At 43.5% G+C, this 12,177-nt stretch overlaps 2 protein-coding genes across 3 annotated transcripts in view; one reads left to right on the plus strand and one right to left on the minus strand.

Annotated features, from left to right (window-relative positions):
* ANGPTL3 (angiopoietin like 3) overlaps positions 1–9,535 on the plus strand; it is a 13,469-nt gene extending 3,934 nt beyond the window's left edge. The window contains exons 3-7 of the mRNA XM_018553851.1: positions 688–802; positions 1,175–1,288; positions 3,362–3,457; positions 7,798–8,064; positions 9,343–9,535. Coding sequence (XP_018409353.1) covers positions 688–802; positions 1,175–1,288; positions 3,362–3,457; positions 7,798–8,064; positions 9,343–9,530 — 780 coding nt within the window. The 3' untranslated portion in view covers positions 9,531–9,535. The remainder of the gene's footprint in view (positions 1–687; positions 803–1,174; positions 1,289–3,361; positions 3,458–7,797; positions 8,065–9,342) is intronic.
* The window catches only part of DOCK7 (dedicator of cytokinesis 7), a 151,189-nt gene that overhangs the window by 87,480 nt on the left and 51,532 nt on the right, over positions 1–12,177 (minus strand). The window lies entirely within an intron of this gene.

Genomic DNA, 12,177 nt, shown 5'->3' on the forward strand with positions numbered 1-12,177 from the left:
GGGGGGGCGTGTTCCCTCTCGCAAGGAGACTTTGTGTATGCAATCCCTTGCGTTTTGGGCAGGGGACAGTGTGACGAGCGTACGGGCTGGTGGAAACAAGCCCGGAGGGATGCAGACGGCGACACACCTGATGCGAATTTTGGCCAGTTCCTGCAAGAATGAGCTGTAATTTGCAGAATGCATGGCCAACTTAAGCCTGGAGGAGTGGGCATTTCATGGTAAACTGTACTTGCATGCTAGGTAAGGACAATAGGTAATGTTAGTCCTCCATGACCAAACCGAAATCCAATGAACGCAAGGGGTGGGCTAGGGACAGTCAGGCTGAGGAGGACAGTGCTAGATGATGCAGGAAATAAGATGGGCGCTATTTTAATTGCGGTAGCTCCTAACTCACACCGTATGAAGCTCATAGCATGCAGAGTAAGCAGTTTCTATACAGAAGAGGGGCCTGTACAACTGTGCATGCTTAAAGGGAGGGCCGGAGTTCAGATTTAAACATTATTATTGCACAATTACCCTCGGATTATCACATGTGTTTTGCAGAAGTCATGTCCAAGTATAGATTTCTTTTCATCAAAGAAGGGAACTACTATCATATGTAATTCCTTTAGGATTCCTATCCTGCATGCAAACTCACAGCAGCTCCATTTAAAACAATGGTTTGGATCATCTCTTTCTCTCTTACAGCTCAGCAATTCCAGCCTTTACGAGAGTGTCAAAAGTTCACCTGCCAGTCACAAACTGGATACCCCCAAGTCTTCATATTCCAACCAGTCAGCAGACCAGACACCTAAGCCAAACGGTAAATGAAACGAGGCATGACATGGCATCCATTGGGGCTGATCAGCTCAGTTTATGATTCATCAGAAAGGGCTCATGGTTGGGAGACATTTACCCACTGTCATTAAAACTGCACACCACTGGGCCAAAGTTTTTCTTGGGCTGATGTAGGAACAAAGCAAAAAGGCATAATCCATAGAGAGGCAACTTTGGTGTGTTGGCTTTTCCTACAATGCTATAGATAGACAAACATACTGTTTAGGTCAAACACAGGCAAGTGCTAATCACCATGAATCAGAGGAGGAAGTTTTCTGCTAGTCAAAAGATGGAACCCCCACCCCCAACTCTTTATGATATAACCGAACAGATTTTACACCAATGTTTGACATTTCAGATCACCCACGAGACTGCAATGATGTCTACAATATGGGGGAGAAGATGAGTGGAATCTATACCATCAGACCCACCAACGGCACAGAATTCAGAGTCTACTGTGAAATTACTCCAGGTTAGTCTCAGAAAGAGCAACAAGCCCCATTCTTGAAGAGACCTTTTCGCTAAATTAAAAAAAACTAGTGCTAAAAGCTTCTCCTAAATGATGTTGTGTTCACTTGCACTGGGCATTTACACAATCCAGAAAACCTGGCTAGTCAATTCCCTAGCACAGCCCCTGTCCCTTCATGGACGCTATAGCCTTCTCCTCTTCTGTGATGGCTTAAACTGTACATTTTAAAATTGCTGTTTACATTCTACCTGCTGCTTTCTGAAAACTCCAAGACTGGAGTTTTTCCTCTGCTACGCAAACTCCATATTAATGTCCATCGTTTTGGAATGGGAAGTGCAACAAGCTCAAATAGGTGGTCAGGGGTCCACAAACGTTTGGCCACACCATGTAGCTTGAGTTCTCTGGAGTGTCCAAAAGCTTAAAAAAACACAGTGCTCTGCCATGCAGATACTGACTTCTTCTGACCTTGGTCCCACATCCGCCACCCTTCTGTGCCCTGATTTTGGTCAGTGAGGCCGTATACCACACTAAGTGACCAACAGAAAAGCACAGGAAGCAGGAAGGGGGATGGCCAAATAATGTCCCCATTAAATTAAGTCATTATATGCATGATAGACACCCCAGATTTTTCTTCTTAGAGTTAGCTCACTGTGCATGGGTTGTCGTTTTATTGTACAGATTCACTTTAAGATAATTGCAAAACAGCATAACTTTGCTGTAATGTGCCCAACCCATTAATGGCAGCCATGACAGCAAGAAGCAACTCCCCTATCGTATATTTATTCTATATTATGAAGAATGCAATGGGGAAGGGGGCTCATCACTCTATCCGTGCCATTCAGTTCTGGGAATTTTAGCAAACATATCTTACCACCAGAATCCTTGGAGAGATACAGGAATGTATTAGTAGGGCAGCAACCAACTAATCGGTTGATATTGATAATAGTTGACAACTATTCTCACAATCAGTTGGTTGGATCCCCTAGCTCTCTCCTCCGCACTGGGAGGAGGGCACAGCGAGCAGTGGGCGGGTGCAATAGTCAGCCTGCTATTGCAATTTGAAATGGCCAATAGCAGGCTGGCTATTGCACCAGCCCACTACCTGCTGTATTTACATTTAGCTGCCGTCTGCGGAATCTTGCCACTGGCAGCCGTCATTCCCTGACTAAAGGTATGCAAGCGCCATGTGCTTACAATACAATAATAATTTTTTTTTAAATGATAAAAAGGTGGGAAACAAGTCATTTTCGGTTTCGGCCCAGCAACTTCTGCGTTGCAGTGCTATTCCTTTCAATGGCCCCCCAAACGCGCCTCCCACCCACAGTGTGATCGCCCGCACTGGAACGCACAGTACCGAGATGCCGTGCTTTCCAGTGCAGTGCGATTGCAAGAAATTGTGCAAAGTTTTATTCTGAAGCTAACTTTATGTTTGTAGTACTCCATTTGTGTATTTTATTTATAATTAAGGATGGTATTATAAAAACATTTTTTATCCGATCGAAAAAATTCTCGGTCAACTAATCGATTATGAAAATCATGATTAATTGCAGCCCTATTTATTAGTGCATCATAATATATACGTTTTGGGTGGAGATGATATTTGTTCGAAGAACAGACGGGCATCTACATATGCTTTAGGTTTTTGCATCCTTTTCTGTTTCACCCAAAGTCACTCCTATATTATATTATATCAATGGCAATTATTACCTTGCACCTGCAAGTGATACTACATGTGTAGAGGTTTTCAGCGGTAGGAGTCAGAAAGGTGTGATCACACCAAAGTAGAATACTTCTCTCCCACATGGTCCAGATGTACATGTATAATACAAACAAGCGCACTTTATTTGATCTAATTGCATATTAGAAGATCCATTATTGAACGTCATGCTTTACTGTTTTTAATGATAGTTAGTGAATTAATGGCTGTGTTCTTAATGATATTCGTCTAATAAACTAATATTTTTTGCAATTGAATTGCTTGTCCTGATCCCTTGTTAACCTCTTCGACTAGCTACTCTTGTTAGCTAGTTTAATTTTTCTATATATCACTCCTATATTATCCTTTATCCCTTTAAGATGTGGCATGGACGGTGATCCAGAGAAGAGCAGATGGCTCCGTGGATTTTAACCAGACTTGGGAAGATTACAGCAACGGTTTCGGTGACCTCGGCGGTGAGTTTAATTTCGTAATCAAATCCTTCCAGTACTGTCCTGCAAGCAAACCCTTTCATGTAGTCCCTGCTGAGTCACGCCAGCTACTCCCTGTGTTCAACCTAAAATACTTAAATGCACTGTACAGTCCTTTTATGTTTAAATTGTTATGTACAATTCCAAGAAACTGTTTTATATTTCCCTTTAATCAGGCTACACATGCATATATTTATATTTGCTACACGCAGACAGCAGGTGGGGGGAGTACCAAGCATTGACTTGCTCTAGCTTTTCTGGGAAATATAAAGAGCAGGGTAGATCAGACTACACACTCCTATATCACAGCAAAGATAATCCCCCTTAGAAAAGAGAGGACTGTTTGGCTTGGGCAGTCCTACAAAGGCTGCCCAAACACTCCTACTCCTACAAACACTCATGCAGGCAGTGCTGGTCTTTCTTATTAGAAAGCCCCACATTTAAAAAAAAACTGGGCAGGTAAAAAGACAATTGGAATACAAACGTGAATTGTCTTATCTGCCAAAGCAAGAATGTTCAGCCTGTCTTGCGAGACAGGTAACCCTGACAGAAAGCATAGCCAGATCCATGACATAGGCACCCTATGCAACTTGGCCCAAGACACACCCCCAGCTTGAGGACTGAACAACAAAGAAACAGCATGCTCCCAGCACTGTGTACTGCATTGAAGGACAGAGTCCTCAATCACTTTTTCTGCAGACTGTTCGAGATGAATGGAAAGTACAGAGGCTTCCCAATCATTCAGAAAATATTTACTATCATCCAGTTTCTGAATGGGTAGAAGCCTCTGTACAGAGTGCTACTCCCTGTTCAGAAACTCATGAATGAACAGGAAATGATGTAAAGCACTTCCCGTTCATTCATAACTGGAGACACATGTTACTATGTGTCCCCAGTTATTTACAAATACTGGAGTGATCAGCTGATAGCTCGGTGTTTGCTCTGCACAGAGGATCGGAACATATCACTGATATGTACCGATTCTCCGCCATTTATATCTGCCTGGACTTTAGCTTTAAATGTATATTGGTATAGGAAAATTGTACAATCTCAATCCTCAACTCCCCCCTATTGCATGAGAAATACCTGACCCCACCACACATTCTTATTACATCATGAAGTCAATGTATCCTTTCCATTTATCTAAAAAGTTAAACACATTTTTTAAAACCCATCGTGCAACCTCAGTTAGCCAATCAGGAAGGACATTGCTGGGTCAGACTGAAACGCCTTTGTTTGCCGTAGTATTAATCATTGCTCCGAGACCCGAAACCAACTCATACAAACAAATCAGGCGTGAATGACATACTTTACCAGAGGAACTTGACTGGGTCAAAACACACTTGTTCATTACACGGCACTCGCTGCACGTGATGAGTGAACAGGACCATTTTGCATGCAAGCCTTTATGAATATAAAAAGGAATTCTTGATATAAAGTGTATCCAAGCACCAAAACAGAAATGTTACATAATACAGCTTACCAGTCCTTAGATGTGGTGGCTGCATTAGTTTTATTTTTTTTCAGGCATTTTTACCTTCTATTTTCTTCTGCACTGTGCTAGGGTGACAACACTCACTCCTGTACTGTAGGAAGCCATAGTTGTAATCCTAAAGCAGGACTACATACACATCATCCTTTCTGCCCCTCCATTACATGAGGAGGGGGGGGCAGAGGAATTACTAGTTTACAGTAGATAACTTGGAATGAAGATAACATTGTTTGATATATCAGTTCAGCTCACTGGAAGCAACAAGGACACTGCATTTAGGGCCCATTCACACCAGACGCCGGCACATTGCCAAAGCGCTGATCCCAGCGCATCGCACTGTGTGCTTTTTTTTTGTTAGAAGTTTATTGACATGTCAAAAGTGACATTCCATTCAGTTCTATGGGCACAGCAGGGGGCGAGGCAGTTGTACCGCGTCACATCCCACTGCGTTAAAAAAAAGTAGGGCACACAACACCGCGTTACTACCGCGATGTGAATGCACACCAACTGTGACGAGGCAAACTGCCTTGCCTTGCGTTGGGGCTGTGCTGTAAACAATGACCGGCGCAGATCCAACGCAGATGGTGTAAATCGGCCCTTACAGCAGGATCAACAGGTATTTTCTGCATTTGCTAAAAATGTTCTTAGGCTCCATTCACATACAGCGTTTGCGTTTGACGTGCGGTTTTCCATGCGGACGCAAGTGCTATATGTGGAACTGCACGGATTCCGCTCGTTTGGGGCTATTATATAGCCGCGAACGAGCGGAATCCGCCGTATTACTGCGATTGCACTATTTGCAGGGGCCACGTGGTTTTGTATCGCACGGTCCCCGCAATAGTCTGAACAATGCACATTGAAGTGCATTGTTTTTTCTGTTTAGGGCTAGTTCACACCAAGCGCGGAGCAGGTGCAGACCGGATCAAAACTGTTCCGTGTGCATGGATCACATGTGCCAATACATACGTGCCAATGTGAATGAGCCCATATAGTTTTCCTTTCACACTAAGCTGCATTGCATGCATGTGAACTAGCCGCATGGGAAATAATAGGATTTCTACTTGCAATGCATCTCCATGCAGCAAAATGCATGAGCTGTGCCGCATGAATACAGCCAAGTGTAAATAGGCCCTAAGATATGCTTCACCAACTGCAAGTTACTGATTCTGCACCATTATAGTTCCCCACTGCGATGGCTTTTTTGGTGCCGATTAATCCAAGCAATTATTCAAAGTTATCGGAGGGTTTACAGGCAGCAATTCAACTGCGTGTAGCAAATGATCACACCGCACAGTCAAAAGCTTATCTCAAATGTAATCTGTTGCAAAAAGCCCCAGAAGCTTTCACACAAAAGGCTATTCATAAAACTATGTTTTCAGGTTTAGATAAGGAGTGGGTAAAAAATCCCTGTTAGTTTTCTTGTTTCCTTTTTAGGACTGAATTCCTTTCTCGAGATAAAACAGGAAGCGAGAGACGATCTTTGTAAAGGAAGCGAATTCCCATTAGATATGCAGTATGTCCTTCGGCCTTGCAGCATTGAGGGTCCCCGGTTCAAGTCCCAGACAGGACACCATCTGCTAGAACTCTCGAAAGCCATGCTGGAAGGTTAATTGGCTCCTGTCTAAATTGGCCCTTGCATGTATGCATGTGAGATAGGGACCTTAGATAGTAAGCTCCTTGAGGGCAGGGGCTGATGTGAATGTGCAACTATGTAAAGCGCTGTGTAAATTGTCAGCGTTATATAAATACCAGTAAATAATAATAATTTCTATTCCCGTTCCATTACCTCAAAATTCTGGGATTTTTCCTCAGTCACGGTGACAATGGTCCCCAGGATAAATGACCAGCTGAGTGACAGATAGGAATAAGAAAGCCAGAACTCCATATTGAGCCTCATTAAATTATTGGGGACTCAACAAGAAAGGTGACAGAGAAAAGTGCCAATAAACATGTTCCTCCACCTCCTGCGGACTGAACAAGAGAAATAATTGGATTCCCCTATCCACGCTAAACAGTGTGCATAGGGGGACCCCACTGTTGGCCATTGTATTCAGCAGCTGCGGGTGTATGGAGCCGATTGGATACAGGCACGATACAGCTGATAATTTTCCGCCCAACTCCTTTGACAAAAGTCAATTGAAAAATCAAACCGGGGAATGCCGGCAGGGGCACCAACGGCTCAAATTCCAGCAAGAATGAAATTTGCACTGTGGGGTAGCCATATGGAATCATGTGCTGAAAAAATATAGTTACATAGTTAGTCAGGTTGTAGGCCTCCATTGCTGAACTATCCTTCTGAAAATGCTATCTGCTTGGTTGTTCAATATATATACACTTGGCCAATGACCTGGAACAAGAATACAGGTCATTTACCCAGAACTACTAATATGCGAGGCAGCTAGTATTTTTGGAAGGAGGTCAGCAATGAAGATCATGTATTTCTGTCAGCAAAGGTTTCATTTAATGAGTCATTACCCTTGGATAAGCATGTAGCTAGGTGAAGACAAGAACTGGAAATCTGCAGACTTGGTTTGAGTTGGTGTCTCAGTCACTGAAGGTATTGAATCAGCATGTCATCCAGGCATATAGCATTTTCAGAAGGTCAACTTGGATTTCACTTATGGCAAGCTTACTTAAATAAAATAATTAAATAAATCTTGCCTTTCAATATAATTTAAGGTGGACCTCCCGCTGACTGGAATGTCATAATAGAAACAGGTCACCTGTCAGCTTCTAGATTGGACCAAGTGGCTCATAAATTCTACAGATGTTTATGCACCCATGGCATTTGTGACTAACAGGTCCTCTTTTAAACTTTGTTTTGCTTTTCTAGGAGAATTTTGGCTAGGGCTGAAGAATATCTACTCCCTGAGTCAGCAAGCAGATTACATTCTGCACATCGAGCTCCAGGACTGGAAGTACAACACTCGGTTTGTGGAGTACTTGTTTACGCTCTGGAACCAAGATACGAGTTACACAATTCAAGTCTCCCAGGTTCTTGGGAACATTCCCAGTGCTCTACCTGAATACACACCACTCCTATTCTCTACCAGCGATCACCACCCGCAGCACCTCAAATGTCCCTCCGAATCATCATCAGGTGAGGTTTCCAAATTCATTTAGGTCACAGAAACCTCCTCTTAGGGTGTACTCACACTCTGCATGGTTCAACCAAACCCTGCCTGAGTATTATTGTCCTCCCTCCCTCGCAGGTGTGTGCTTACACTGTGCTATGAGGAAGCATTCCTGGGCATGTTTACAGCATCTCCTATGCCAGCTAAATCACAGCGATCCATCCTTCCGTGCTCAATGATCATTGAGATTTCTGTACACAGGCACAGAACCGTACTGGACATCCAATTGAAGCATGCCCCAGACCACCCCTTGCAAGCAGTACATAAGCCCTCATTCACACCTCAACGTTTTGTAGCGCGTTCTACGCTCGACGAACGCTCTACAAAACGCTCAAAAATATAAATCCCATTGTATTCAATGGTCTCGTTCCCACCTTGGCGTATTTCCGCCCGTCCCTAACGCGCTACAAAACGGCCCACGCCTGAAAAGGTGCAGGTACTACTTTGGGCCGTTTTGTTGCGCGTTTCCATTGGGATACAGCCAAGTAGCCTTCGGAACCGCGCGACTTTTTTACCGCGAATCGCGGTAAAAAAAAAACGCGCGCCAGACGCGCATATGCAATACGCCTAGGTGTGAACGAGACCTTAACCATGCCCATGCAAAGTTCAGGGGACTCACGCTACACAAACTAGAGTAAGGGGGAGAACCATGCCAAGGCATGGTTAAAACACCTAGAGTGAGAACACCCTATGACCAACAAAGATTCCCAGCACCAGCAAAGCCCTCTCATAAATGGAGCTGCACAGACAAAGGCCAAAAATCCTTCATATAGGTGCACACTGCCCATTCCATCCACAGGCAGATTAACGATAGGGAACCACTTTTATTGGTCATCTACGACGTGGTGACCACATGACTTTGTTGGTAAATATCTGTGACTCAGAGAGAGTATTTCTTTCTGTGTGCACTCACAGTGCACATACAAAGAACAATGTTTCTTAAAAAATAGGAGCTACTGTGAATCCTTTGTATTGGGCAAAAAAAACCTTGTATTTTATGCAGGCTCCAGCTAGACCCAGAGGTCATTGATGCCCAAGCCAGAATGCAACAGTTATACATGACATTAACTCTTTTGACTAATTTAAATACAATAATCATTTTTATATATTTTTTTTTTATTAGATGTATAGGATTAGATTTGTACACTGTTCTAATACCCTACCCCGATTTTTATTATGGGCTGAAAAACTTTAAAAAAAGTTTTATTTATTCTCTTTTTACCTTTTTTTTTTTCTTTTTGCAGGGGGGTGGTGGAAAGCTACCTGCGGCGGAACCAATCTGAACGGAAAATACGTGAAACCGAGGTCTAGAGCGAGAGCGGACAAGAAGAGAGGCCATGGGTTGTTCTGGAAACCCGAGAAGGCCAGGATCTACTCCCTGAGGTCCACAAAGATGATGCTGTACCGTACTGACCTGGAGAACTTCAACTAGCACAGTCAAAACATTGCCTGAACTTTTTCTTTTGTAGCACAACTCGGGGACCGAGATGAACATACAAAACTCACAGATACGCACAGTTAAAACTGGACTGAGTCTGGTGGAATGAATTATGATCATCTGGTTACAATAACAAGCAGTCACGGCTGGTCCTGACACTAACCCGGGTAACAGTAGGCGAGTATCGGAGGGTACTGGTCAATAACACAGCGCGGATAAGCAGTAAGACTAATCTGCAATTCAACTTCAACCGGAAAGGAGGTAGAGAGTAAAAAGAATAATCAAAATAGAAAAACGTGTTCGTACACCTCTGTGTATTAGATTTTATACTCTAACTTTAGATAGAAGAAAACTGGAGAACTATGTACAGTTAAAACGACAATTCTGCTTTGCTCAGATTTTGGTGCAGATCGATTTTCTATTTACACAATTTGGAGAGGCACCATTATTGTAAGGTATTCTATTTTGCAAACTACATTTAACCTTAATATCTTTTGCCGGACAGAGAACATTCATATTATATTATATTCCCTTAGTCACCAATATATTAGCTGCGGATAAGCAGAGACAGACTGTCACATGCTCTCAAAATGTGTGTGGATGTAAATGTTCCACTGTCAGTTACAGATCACAGTAAACAGACAGAACAAAGCGGATAAGAACAAATGAAATATTTCCTGTATAAATTTTAAAGGAGAACTATGGGGTCAGGGCTTTTCCCCATAGTTCTCCTTAGGGTAACGGGAGGACACAAACTAGCGTCCTCCCGTCACCCTAGAGCTACAGCTCGCGGTATACTGAGACGCCACAGCCGGAGCGGATCCCGACATCGATGTCGAGATCCGCCCAGCTGCGTGAGTGACAGCTGGCTCTGCCTATCTAGAGGCAGAGCCAGCTGTACCCGCCCCCTCCCCCGTCCGTCAGCGCTGGCGGATCGGGGAGAGGGGAATCCAGCCCCTCCCCTGTCACGGCAGAGAGCCGTGACAGGATCGAGAGGTGAGCGAACGCCGGTATGTGTTCGCTCACCTCCCGATCTACTGAGCCGACCTGTGACAGTCTCATTGTCACAGGTCGGATAGAACTATGAGGTGAGTGAAAAGCACTTATCTCATAGTTCACCTTTAACAATAACAGGCTTGGCCAAATATGTAAAGATGGAATCACACGTCACAAAAACTTTATGCCCCAAGGTGGACTTCCAGCCAATACATTTTTGTAGTTATAGACAGAGTATGGAAGGGTTAGAGGGTCAGAGTCTGAAGAAAGTCTTCATTGAAAGATTTATCATCACTTCATGTTTCTTTCTCATGTTTCTCATCCAAAAGGCTATTCTAAATGCCTCTTTGATTACAAGTTTTTGATTGTTTGTGGTGAAGAGCGCCTCCCTATCATATACATAGAAGTAGAAATATACAGCCAGCGTATTTGGGGGGAATTTATGTTCTTCCTTCTGCAAGGCTCTTTGCAATTTGCATGGAGTCTGCCGTGGAATGGCTTTGGGAGACCATATCCGGGGGACTATGAATTGCTCCGGGGTGTCACTCCCGTACTCCTGTAATGCAAAATTCACGTCTTTCAAAGAGGGTGTTCACTGCAGACAGGACAAATGGCAACCCACGAAACATGTGGGCTGTATTGTTTTATGCCAATTACCAATGACGTCTGGAAACAGACTCTTCCATTTGTAGGATTCTTCACTCGTGACGCTCCTCACCGAACACACACAAAAGCCTCTAAGACCAAAGAACCAGCTTGTTGCTTGGTACCTCCATGAATCGAGTTACCAGGGACCCTCAAGAAGTCCCATCCACCATTCCTCTAAAAAGGCCTTCAAATCTGGACCCCCGAGTCCCTGTGGCTTAACCATGAAGTCTCTGAAAATTAAACTAAATCAGTGAACAACACGAAAATAAGCTTTTTTGGAAACATTCCTTTTATGGTGTGTGTTCTTAGGCAGAATGTTTACATTAATGTTTATTTTAAGTGCATAGGTCCATCTAGTGGTTCTAGGTTGTGCTGCACTTTGGACATTTTTTTTTTTACTGGTCCCGGTAACTTTTAAAACAAAGTCTAAAGCTAAGGACACATTGTCCTATTTTCATCTGTCAAATCCACAAATACTAATATCTGTGTAGTGTGTTGGTCTAACTGTTCGTGTATACTACAAATGGACTGTTTAGGAAGGGCCCCCCCTCAGATCTTGGTAGATATCGTTGACTGGACATATTGTAAGCTGAGTGTGTGACCAATTTGAAAAATGCTCTCATCAATAAGCCCAGTCTGCAGTCTCCCTTACCTACTTATACATTCAGCTTTTGCTGTGAACAAGCTGTTCCTGGCCATCACAGCAGAGCACACTTTGGAGATGGGAGACTTGCTCTACATTGGGCTAAATTAGCAACTTAATCACAGTGCAGCGGGATGGTAACATAGCTGTGTGAGGCTACAGACCATGCTGCTGGACATTGCACTTGTGTTCAGGAATGTTAACACAATTGTGAGACTGTAGACCATGCTGCCGGACATGGCACATGTGATAAGGAGTGTTAACACAACTGCAGACCATGCTAATAAAAATTGAACTTGTGTTCAATAATGGTATCACAGTTGTGGGAGACTGCAGACCATGCTGTTGGGCATG

Source organism: Nanorana parkeri, unplaced genomic scaffold (assembly GCF_000935625.1).
Source record: "Nanorana parkeri isolate BGI_ZX_2015 unplaced genomic scaffold, ASM93562v1 scaffold131, whole genome shotgun sequence".
NCBI classification, from domain to species: domain Eukaryota; kingdom Metazoa; phylum Chordata; class Amphibia; order Anura; family Dicroglossidae; genus Nanorana; species Nanorana parkeri.